At 38.8% G+C, this 12,576-nt stretch overlaps 1 protein-coding gene across 2 annotated transcripts in view; it reads right to left on the bottom strand.

The window, feature by feature from the left end:
* Positions 1–12,576, bottom strand: part of RAD50 (RAD50 double strand break repair protein) — a 108,211-nt gene that overhangs the window by 68,452 nt on the left and 27,183 nt on the right. For both annotated transcript variants that reach the window (XM_044947875.2, XM_006046046.4), the window contains 2 exons: positions 4,266–4,417; positions 196–381 (listed from right to left, as the gene is read on the bottom strand). In XM_044947875.2, the coding sequence (XP_044803810.1) occupies positions 196–381; positions 4,266–4,417 (338 nt within the window). The remainder of the gene's footprint in view (positions 1–195; positions 382–4,265; positions 4,418–12,576) is intronic.

Here is a 12,576-nt window from a genome sequence, read left to right as displayed (position 1 = left end):
ACAAATGTTACATATATTCTGTCAACCAAGTGAATAACGATGCAAAGAAAGAAAACTGAAAGGAAATATGCCTGCTGGTTTCCACTGGATAAGTGGTATAATTGCTTGACTTTCTGTTTAGAAATAGAAGCATCCAAATTGCAATTCTGGCTCAAAAACTTAATGGACTAAAAAATCTAATTACAGGTTACAAACCTTGTTGCTGAAAAAATCTCATCAAACTTTTGCTTCAAAGCCTTTCCTTCACTTAAAGGCCAATTAGATTCTTCTTGGTGACAGAAAATGACATTATTTAGCACAGATTTGGAAACCCCAAGAGAACTTATCATCTCTCGGTCAATTTCTGCACACTTGGAGCTGAGACTGACCTTTTCACCATGCCTGCAGAAAAGGAAAATCAAGAATTTATGTAAAATGGCATCTAGTCTGTTAATTAATTCTTCATGCCCGTACTTACAAAAAAGCCAAAAAAATCCCCCTCATCCATCCCCAGTGGATGGCCTTCTAATACTAAAAAGTACAACTCTCAAATGTTTCAGTACGTAAAAGTGAAATGAAAAAGTATGTAAAACAGGATGGTAGGGAACAGGTGCTAGAATTGTTTTTTTATGTAGTTGGAAAACATTTATAGGTAATACATAAAGGAAAATAAACTATCTTCTATCCTCAAAATTTTCAAATACAGAAAATAAGAGACTCAAAAGAATAAAACATAATGATACACAGTAGACAGGCAAAGGTACTTAAAAAAATATTGATACTGTGCTGATTAGATAAGGGACTGTTTAGTAAAAGACACAATAAAAAGAGTATAAAGGCAAACCTTAGTGATGCCCATCCAAATAAATCCTAGGAAGATTCTTAATCAACAGACCTAAGTTCTAGGGTCACAAGAACAAAACAATCAAAACAGAATTGCCTCAGGGCCTTTTAAATAAGCTCCCTATTTCATTACACCTGGGGCCAGGAGCATCCCTAGCCTTGGATTCCAAGTGGTTTCTCAGTACCTTTCTTCAGAAGGGTAAACTGACCATTTTCCTTCAAACCTTCTGTCTTGTATACAGTCAGTAGAGGTAATGTCTGTCTTTACTGTCATTTCTGTATGTATTCTGAAAATGTTACACTGAATGTACTGAAAATGTTTTGTAGGGGGACAGAATGGACAAAGACAGATCAGGACATTGTAGGCGGCTTTCTAACAGGGAGCCAAGGGGGAAAGGATTATGAGCTTGGTTTTGAATACATTGAAACTGAGGTTTCTTTGGAAGAACTGGTAGAAAATGAAAGAGACAGCTCGGTACATGGGTCTGGAATCAGAGGTCTACTCTAGAGACATTCACGTATGAGTCACCTACAAATACATATGAATATGTTAGGTAGTTAGAATAGGAAACAGGAGTCCAAAATGGCGGTGGCTAAAAGACAAGGAAGGGAAAAGCCCGTGAAAATAGAACAAAGGAAGGTCAAAGAAAGGTCAGAGGACCACAGTGAGGACTTCAGGTAGAACAAACAGCACTCCTGGCTAGCCCAATTTGCATAGGGCAGGCCCAGGGGAGGGAAAAACACATAAAAAGAGGGGCCAAAGGGCGCTCTCTCTCTCCCTCTCCTGCGCACTGGCATGCTCCCCCACTCTCTTCTCTTCATGTCTTTGGGTCAGCATGCCCTCACACCTCGAGGATTCTCTTGCTATTTTCTAAATAAAGTAGAGCTGTAACAATGATTTGCCTAAGAGCTATAACACAGTCTGTCCAAGACCCGAGAGCCGTGACACGCAGAGGGTTTTAATGTCCGTCATTCCAAATCTTTGTTGTGATGAGACAGAACTGAGGAGCATACACACTCGCCTGACAAATATGTACAAATAAAATGAAAAAGAATGAGAATGTAGAACAAAAACAGGAGAGGATCTAAGAGCCTATGGAACTCCAAACAACTGACTGGGTAGGATGTGAGTGAGGGAGAGAAACAGGCAAAAATATTGTGTTATAAAACAGAAGTACTGAGTTATACACAGACCCTCCAGGATAGTTATATTCTAATTCCTGGAATTTTTAAATGCGTTAGTTTACATGGCTAAGTGGACTGTTCCTCATCTGACTTTATTTTTGGAAATTGATGTTAAGTGTATTTTATTACAATTTTAAACATTTTAAAATATTTTCAAATTACTCATAATAAACTTCACATATTAAAACTGTACAATGTCTTTTACTTTTGAAATATGCATATAATACTTTGATTTTAAGCCAGTGAGATCCGATTTGGCTAAACTACAGAACTATAAGTTTGCACTGTTTTAAGCCATTAAGTTTGTGATTTGTTCTAGCAATCACAGAAAACTAATACACGAGTCCCAATGATACATTAAGCATTTTATGTCCTTTACTTCAACCCCTAACATCTTTCTAAGATATCTACAGTGATAACGAAGCCATATTTTACAAATTAAAAAATAGACTCACTGCAAGGTCTATCTGGTAAAGTAAAGTGAAGTGAAGTCGCTCAGTCGTGTCCGACTCTTTGTGATCCCATGGACTGTAGTCTACCAGGCCTCTGTGTCCATGGGATTCTCCAGGCAAGAGTACTGGAGTGGGTTGCCATTTCCTTCTCCAGGGGTATCTTCCTGACCCAGGGATCAAACCCAGGTCTCCTGCATTGCAGGCAGACTCTTCACCCTCTGAGCCACCAGGGAAGCCCAATAGCATTATTCTAATACAGAGGTTGTGACCGTTGTAACTGTTTCAATACAAGAATGGGGCAAGAGAAGGAGTCAGGAGGAAGTGAAGAAATGGAGATAGTGAGTACCAATAACTCTTCTGAAAAAAAACTGACCATAAAGGGGAAGATGAAGACAGACTGTAACTGAAGTGAAACGAAACCTGAGCTTGCAGGCGAGACCTGAGTGTGTTTAAAAGCCACCTTCTCTAGCACATAATAGGTGCTACACATTATTGGTTAACAGATTATTTAATTAGTTTAACAAATTAATAAATGAAAGGGATAAGATGATAAATAATTTGCTCAATAAGGATAAGGCTTTGAACTCAGGGCAGCCTAATTTCAACATCCAAACCCATTACAAGATGATACCTGCCCTTAACAGAATGACAACAGCTGAAAGGGACAATATGCTTTCCTACCTGTCTGCTTACCTCATCTTTCCCTATAGACATGATTACTACCACTTTTCAGTCATTCAATCTATATTTGAGTGATTATGCACCTTGAATTCAGCAACTATCCATAAATTTACTCAAAGGAATGGACCATTATTACTAAATCTTTAATGGGATCACTCTGTTTAACTGATAAATAGTGAGAGAGTCATTTCCTAGGTAGGTTGATAGGGAGTCTAGGGGTCCCCAAGGAGAGAGGGGTCTGGAATTCTCAAGGAGGAAGAAAGGACAAACTTTTTTTCTTTCTCCACATTCCTTAGGATTATATAGCAATAATGTATCCTGCCTAAGGACAGTCTTTGGATTCAACCTTCTGTTATCTTAAAATGTTAATTATGGGAGTAGACCTGGTCTTTACAAGGATGTATTTTGCCTGAGGACAGTATTATCTTAAAATGTAAATTATGGGAGTAGGTCTGATGAGGTTATTACAACTTCAAGATATTCTTTGGATTATATAACTTCATTGCTAACACTAGCAAGCGGGCACTCTTTCTGCCCCCTTCTGATGCCTATGTCAGAAGCTTTCTCTATCTCCTTTATACTTTAATAAAACTTTATTACACAAAAGCTCTGAGCGATCAAGTCTCGTCTCTGGCCCCGGATTGAATTCTTCTCCTCCGGGGGCCGAGAATCCCGGTGTATTCACGTGATTCAACAACAACCTTTCAAGAGTATCAAATAAAAAATTAAATGATGATAGTGGATAAGGCTGTGCAGGTGTAGAGATAGGATGAAACTACTTTCTGCTCAGTTGTGCTAAGAAACTAAAACAGGTTTAAAGGTAAAGTCTGTTAAAAAATTAATAAGTTCCATTTTGAGTAGATTAAAAAACCAGACTGCAAATCTTTTGGTGTTTTTTTTTTTTTTCCCCAAGCAAACCTTGTACCAGGATTTTGGTCCAAATTGTGTATTCTATTAACCCATATGAGTGTATTTCTGTAAGCATAGTTACGTTGAAATACTTTTAAAAAGAAAGAAAATAGTAAGTCCCCTTAAAATAAACTTAAAATGTAGAATAAAAACATACAGGTTTGTAGACCGAAAGACAAAAAGGATCAGACGTTCAAATATAAAATAAACACCTACTTTGTTCTAGTAATGACTCCTTCCAAGGTTTTAAATTCTGTCTTTTTGCTTTTTTGAGTACAAAGCATAGATCTCTGCACAGCCACAAGTTCTCCATTGACATCACGAAACTGTAGACGAATCTGGGCTCTAACATCTGTTTCTTGAGCAACCTTTGAAGGTAAAAAGAGGAAAATCATGCTACCTTAATACTTCAGACTATACTATAAAGCTACAGTAATCAAAACAGTACATAATGACACAAACACAAACTTACAGATCAAGTGAACAGGCTAGAAAGATCAGAAATAAACCCACGTACCAATGGTCAATTGACCTACAACAATGGAGGCAAGAATATATGATGGAGAAAAGGCAGTCTCTTCAATAAGTGGTACTGGGAAAATTGGTGTGTGACATGTGAAAGAATGAGATTAGAACATTCTCTAATACCATACACAAAAATGAACTCAAAATGGATCAAAGACCTAACTGTATGTTTGGATACTATAATACTCTTCGAGGAAAACTGTTGCAGAACAATCTTTGACATAAATCGAAGCAGTATCTTTTTAGGGCTACCTCTTAGACTAATCAAAACAAAAACAAATGGAACCTAATTAAACCTCAAAGCTTTTGCAGAGTGAAGGAAACCATAAACAAAAGGAAAATTCATCACACAGAATGGGAGAAAATATTTGAAAATAATGTGACTGACAAGGGATTAACCTCCAAAATATACAAACAGCTCATGCAGCTCACTATCAACAAACAACCCAATCAGAAAATGGACAGAAAATCTAACTAGACATTTCTCCAAAAAAGACATACAGGGGAGCCATCAGGATGGAAGAATAGTAGGACTTGAAGTTTACCTTCTCCCACAAACATCAAAAATAAATCTACATGTAGAATGATTCTCACCGAGTATCTATTCTAAAGCTGGCAGAAGACCTCAGACTTCTGAAAGGTTAAGAAAATCTCCATATAACCAGGTAGGAAAAAAGAACAAAAAGAAATAGAGAAAGGAATCAGGATGGGACCTGCACCTGTGGAAGGGAGCCATGAAAGAGGAAAGATTCCCGCACCCTGTGAACCTCCTCACTGGCAGGAGATTGGCCAGGACATAAGGGGAGTTTCTGAGTCTCAGAGAAGAATGTGCAGCTCGTTTGTATAGTCAGGCCAGAGGGAAAACTGCACAGATGGTCGGTGCTGCCAACCTGCACTCCTTAGCCTGAGGTGCTCTTCTGTTGGTGCGGACAGGGACTGAGTGCTGACAGGCGGGCTTCAGAGATCAGAACCAAAGAGAACTACAGTTGGCCCTGCAGGAACAGTCTGGAGCGTGGGGCTGGAAGCCAGTCTGAGCTCAACTCAAAGGAAGCCTGGGCGACCTTAGAGGCTAGGTACCATTGTTTAGGGGGTGCAACGAGAAGAGGGGTAGGACTCAGATTACAGTCCCTTTCCCCAGTGTGCGTACTAGCAGCGGACAGGACACTGCCTGCAGCATGCGCTTCTAGTGCTCTTCAGCCCCCACCACTTCCATTCCAGACACCAAGAATGGTTGCAAGTCCCCACCACCTCCCTGCCAGAACCCAAGAGCAGCCACAAGCTCCTACTGCTGCCTGAGCAGACTCCAGAATAGTCACGAGCCACGTCCGTTCCCATCGCCTGCCCCAGGGGTGCCCCTGGGCCACCACGGCGAACCTCAGGACTGGGCAATAAGCTCCTGCATATGTACACTCCCATCAAGGGGATAAAAACCAGTACACACTGAAGAAAGAGGCTCTAGGCATCCATACTAGAAAGTGCCCTCATATCAAATGTATTAATCCTAGACAAGCTACAAAGGGACAACCTCACATATAAACAGCCCTACAAAGCCACAGTATATAACTAGTTTTCCTAAACTCAGAGTAAGAAAAGTATAAGTAAAATGAACAAGCAGAAGAACCATTCTCAATTAAAAGACCAAGAGAAATCCCCCAAAAGAACAATGAAACAGACCTCTTTTAATAAACATCAACTTCAAAAAGGAGGTAATGAAAATACTGAAGGAATTAAGAAAGGCTATCAACAGAAATGCAGACTACTGTAAAAAGAAATAAAGGACTACAAAGAACCAAGAATGATTAGAAAATTTATTTGCAGAGATGAAGGCTGAGCTAAAACCAATGAACAGCAGAATAAACAATGCAGAATAATGAATAAGTGACCTGGAAGATAAAATAATGGAAATCATTCAATCAGGACAGCAGATAGAAAGCCAAATGAAAAAAATGAAAGCAATATAAGAGACCTATGGGATAGTATAAGGCATGCAAGTCCACCAATAAGATGGCTACCAGAAGGGGGTCTAAAATTATCTGAAGTAATCATGGCCGAAAACTTCCCAAACCTACAAAAGGAAACAGATATCCTGCTCTGTCCATGGGATTCTCAAGGCAGGAATACCAGAGTGGGTGGTCATGCTCTCCTCCAGGGGATCTTCCCAACCCAGAGACTGAACTCACATCTCCTCTGACTCTTGCATTGCAGGTGGATTCCTTACCCACTCAGCCATCTGGAAAGCCCTAACAAGAAGCACAGGAGATCCCAAATAAGATAAACCCAAACAGATCTGCACTAAGACATATTATATAAAAATGGCAAAAGTTAAAGAGAAAATTCTTAAGGCAGAAAGAAAAAAACAAAGATTAATTATAAGGAGCCCTCATAAGGCTGCCATCTATGGGGTCACACAGAGTTGGACACAACTGAAGTGACTTAGCAGCAGCAGCAGCAGGTTTATCACCTGTACAGAAACACTACAAGACAGAAGGGAGTGGCAAGATACAGTCCAAGTCTTGAAAGGGAAAAATTCATAACCTAGAATACTCTACCCAGCAAGATAATTTAGAAAAGAAGAAGAGATAAAGAATTTCTCAGACAGGCATAAACTAAAAGAACACAGCACTACTAAACCTATCTTAAAGGAAATATTGGAAGATCTTCTCTAAATCTTTAAAGAAAATAAGAATCTATAAGAGAAAATCAAAACTGGAAAGTAAATCACTTAAACCATTACACATATAAACAATTTTTTTAAACTTCTATTAAAGTGATAACACAATGAAGAACAAAAGGATGAACATGAAGATGTAGAACAGGACATCAAAATCATAACATGTGGACAAGGAAAGGAAGAAAATGTAGTTTTCTTCCTAGGATGTCTTTCAGCCTGTATGACTACCAGTCTAAGAGAAATACATAAGGAAGGGGTTGACATACTTGAAAAACAGGATATCCACAATCAAAAACATAAAATAGATTCACAAAAAACAAAAAGAACATACGTATAATACAAAAAAAAAAAAAAAAATCAAAGCACAACAGGAAAAACAAAAAGGAACAAAGAAATACAAAATCAAGAGGAAAATGCGGTTTAAAATGGCAATAAATACATATCTATCAATAATTACCTTAAGTGTCAATGGACTAAATGCTCTAATCAAAAGACAGAGTGGCAGATTGGATTAAAAAAAAAACAAGAGCCTACAATATACCTAAAGATAACCACTTCAGGGCAAAGGACACATACAGATTCAAAGTGAGAGGATGGAAAAAGATATTTCATGCTAACAGAAATGACAAAAAAGCAGGGATTACAATACTTGTATCAGACAAGACAGAATTTAAAACAAAGGCCACAAGACTTCCCTTGTAGTCCACGGGTTAAAAACTCGTATGTCAATGCAGAGGACAAGGGTTTGATCCCTGGAATGGGAAGACCACACACGCTGCAAGGCAGTTAAGCCTATGTGCACTGCAAATACTGAGTCTGTAACTCTAGAGCCCAGGCTCTTCAACAAGAGAAACACCAGTACACCGCGACTGGAGAGGAACCGCTGCCCACCTTAGACAGAGAAAGCCCCCACACAGCAATGAAGACCCAGCATATCCAAAAAGAAATAAATGCATATGATTCAATTCCTTTTTAAAAAGGGCCATAAAGAAGATAAAGATACTATACAATGACAAAAGGATCAATACAAGAAAAGGATTTTACACAACATATATGCACCTAAGATACAAGCATCCAAATACATAAAATAAATACTAACACACATACAGGAAGAAACTGACAGGAATACAATAATAAGAAACTGTAACACCACACTCACATCAATGGACAGATCTTCTAGACAGAGACTCAGTAAGGAAACAAAAATCCTAAGTGATACAATAAAACAGTTAGACATAATTGATATTTTCAGGACATTACAGCCAAAAAAATCCCAGAATACACATTCTTTTCAAGCGCACACTGAACATTCTCTAGGATTGATCACATACTACAACAAAAAACAAGCCTCAGCAAATTTAAGAGTACAGAAATTATCTCAAGCATCTTTTCTGACCACAACAGCATGAGACTAGAAATTAACCACAGAAAAAGAAATGAGAAAAAAAAATTTACTGGAGATTAAACAACATGCTACTAAAAAACCAATGAGTCAATGACGAAATTAAAAAGGAAATTTTACAATACCTTGAGACAAATGACAATGAAAACACAACCATGCAAAATCTCTGGAATGCAGCAAAAGTAGTTCTTAGAGGGAAGTCCATAGTGATACATTCCTTCCTCAAAAACAAGAAAAATCTCAAACAAACAACCTAAACTACCACTTTAAGAAATCAGGGGAAAAAAAAAAAAAAGGAAAAGAAAACCTAAAATCAGCCAAAAGAAGGAAATAATAAAAATCTGAAAGAAAAAGAGTAAAATACAATTTTATTTTTAAATATGAGAAAAAAAAAAAATCAATAAAACCAAGACCTGGTTCTTTGAAAGGACAGACAAGATTAACAACCTCTGGCCAGCCTGACCAGCCTGACCAGGAAGAATAGAGAATCCAAATCAACAAAATAAGAAATGTCAAAGGAGATGTAACAACTGATACTGCAGAAATACAAAAAAACCTAAGGGAATACTATGAACAATCACATGGGAGCAAATTCGACAACCTAAAAGAAATGGACAAGTTTCTAGAAACATATACTCCACCAAAATTGAATCAAGAAGAAACAGATCAATCACTAGAAGCAAAACAGAATCTGTAATTAAAAAGTACTCTATACGGTTTCCTTGGTGGCTCAGAGGTAAAGAATCTGCCTGCCAATAAAGGAGACGGGTTCAATCCTTGGCCCAGGAAGATGCCACACGCTGAGGAGCAACTACGGCTGAGCACCACAACTAGTGAGCCACAGCTACTGAAGCCTGCACACGGCAACCAGAGTAGCCCCCACTCACTGCAACCAGAGAGAAGCCCAAGCAGCAACAAGGACCCAGCACAACCAAAAATAAATAAAATTATTTTAAAACAAAAAAGCATTCTACAAAAGTCCAGGACCAGACAGCTTCACAGGAGAATTCTATCAAACATATAAAGAACTTACACTGATCCTCTTCCAACAAATGGAAGAGCAGGAAACACTTTCAACCCTGATACAGAAACCAGACAAAGACACCATCAAAAAGAAAATTACAGGCCAATATCTTTGGTTTCGGAGAAGGCAATGGCACCCGACTCCAGTACTCTTGCCTGGAAAATCTCAGGGACGGGGGAGCCTGGTGGGCTGCCTTTATATGGATGCAAAAATTCTCAACAAAATATTAGCAAACTGAATCCGACTACCCATAAAAAATATCACACACCACAATCAAGTGGGATTCATCGTAAGTTTATAAGGTTGGTTCAACAAAAGCAAATCAATCAATGTGACAGAAGACACAAACAAAAGAAAAGACAAAAACCACATGATCATCTCAATAGATGCAGAGAAAAACATCTGACAAAAAGCAACATCCATTCATGATAAAAAGTCTTACCAAACTGGATATAGAGGGAACACATCTCAAGACAATAAAAGCTATTTGTGACAAATCCACAGTTAATATAATACTCAGTGGTGAAAAGTTGGAAGTCTTCCTGCTAACATCTGGAATGAAACAAGGATGCTCACTCTCATCTCTTTCATTCAACACAGTAGAGGAAAACCTAGCCATGGCTTATCAGTAAGACAAAATAAAGGGGGGGGGGGGGGGGGGATCCAAATTGGAAGGAAAGAGGTAAAACTGCCATTGTATGCAGATGATATGATATTATATATAGAAAACACTTTGGCATTGCCCTTCTTTGGGACTGGAATGAAAAACTGACCTTTTCCCATCCTGGAAAGGTTATGCTCAAAATCCTTCAAGCTAGGACTCCTCAGTGCATCAACTGAGAACTTCCAGACATACAAACTGGATTTAGAAAAGGCAGAGAAACCAGATGAAAGGTTGTTGTTGAATCACGCGAAGACACCGGGATTCTTGGCCCCCGGAGGAGAAGAATTTAATCCAGGGCCAGAGATGAGGCTTGATGGCTCAGAGCTTTTGTGTAATAAAGTTTTATTAAAGTATAAAGGAGAAAGAGAAAGCTTCTGACATAGGCATCAGAAGGGGGCAGAAAGAGTACCTGCTTGCTAGTGTTAACAATGAAGTTATATAATCCAAAGAATGTCTGGAGGTTGTAAAGACCTCATCAGACCTACTTCCATAATTCACATTTTAAGATAATAGAATTAGCCAGAAGGTTTAATCCAGAGACTGTCCTCAGGCAGGATACATTATTGTTATATAATCCTAAGGAATGTGGAGAAAGAAAAAAAGTTTGTCCTTTCTTCCTCCTTGAGAATTCCAGACCCCTCTCTCCTTGGGGACCCCTTATCAACCTGCCTAGGAAGTGACTCTCTCACAGAGATCAGATAACCAACATTTACTGGGTCACAGAGAAAGCAAGGAAATTCCAGAAAAACACCTACTTCATTGACTACACTAAAGCTTTTGACTGTGTGGAAAATTCCTAAAGAGATAGGAATACCAGACCACCTTACCTGTCTGAGAAACCTGTACACAGGTCAAGAAGCAACAGTTAGAACTAGACATGGAACAATGAACTGGTTCAAAATTGGGAAAGGAGTACAAGGCTGTATATTGTCACCTTGCTTATTTAACTTATATGCAGAGTAGTACATCATGGGAAATACAGGGCTGGATGAATCACAAGCTGGAATCAAGACTGCCAGGAGATATATCAACAATCTCAGATACACACATGATACTATTCTAAGGGCAGAAAGTGAAGAAGAACTAAAAAGCCTCTTGATAAGGGTAAAACAGGAGAGTGAAAAAGCTGACTTAAAACTCAACATCCAAAAAACTAAGATCATGGCATCTGGTTCCATCACTTCATGACAAACAGAAGGGGAAAAAGCAGAAGTAATGACAGATTTTATTATTCCTAGGCTCCAAAATCACTGTGGATGTTGACTGCACCCATGAAATTAAAAGATGCTTGATCCTTGGAAGGAAAGCTATGACAAACCTAAACAGTGTATTAAAAGCAGAGACATAACTTTGCTGACAAAGATCCATATAGTCAAAGCTATGGTTTTTCAGTAATCATGTATAGATGTGAGAGTTGGACCATAAAGAAGGCTGAGTGCTGAAGAATTAATGCTTTCAAATTGTGGGGCTGGAGAAGACTCTTGAGACTCTCTTGGAATGCAAGGAGATCAAACCCTGAAGGAAATCAACCCTGAATATTCACTGGAAGGACAGATGCTTGAGGTTCCAATATTTTGGTCCCCTGATGCAAAGAGCTGACTCATTGGAAAAGACCCTGATGCTGGGAGAGACTGACAACCAAAGGAGAAGGGGGTGGCAGAGAATGAGATGGTTAGATAGCATTACCAACTCAATGACCATGAATCTGAACAAACTCCAAGAGAGAGTGATGGACAGGGGAGCCTGGCATGCTGCACTCCATGAGGCTGCAAAGAGTTGGACACGACTGAACAATAACAGTAACATAGAAAACCCTAAAGACTCACACAAAAGCTTCTAGAACTAACAAAAGAATCCAGCAAGGTAGCAAGATACAAGATCAACAGACAGAAATCGGCTACATTTCTTTACACCAACAATGAAATCTCAGAAAGAAAACTGGAAAAGAAAATACTTTTAAAAATTGCAATCTCAAAAATAAAATACTTAGATATAAGCTTCACCAAAGAAGTGAAAAACTTCTACACTGAAGACTATAAAACATTAGTAAAGAAAACTGAGGTTCCGGTCAAGATGGTGGAATAGAAGGACGCGTGCTCATCTTCCGCGAGAGAGCAAAACTGTAACTATCTGCTGAATAACCGCTGACAGGAGGTCGCTGGAGCCCATCAAAAGAAGATACCCCACGGCCAAAGACAAAGAAGATGCTGCAGTAAGACGGCAGGAGGGCCACAATCACAA

The sequence above is a fragment of the Bubalus bubalis genome, chromosome 9 (genome assembly GCF_019923935.1).
Source record: "Bubalus bubalis isolate 160015118507 breed Murrah chromosome 9, NDDB_SH_1, whole genome shotgun sequence".
NCBI lineage: Eukaryota > Metazoa > Chordata > Mammalia > Artiodactyla > Bovidae > Bubalus > Bubalus bubalis.
The sequence above is the reverse complement of the archived record's forward strand: the minus strand, read 5'-3'. Positions and strand labels throughout refer to the sequence as shown.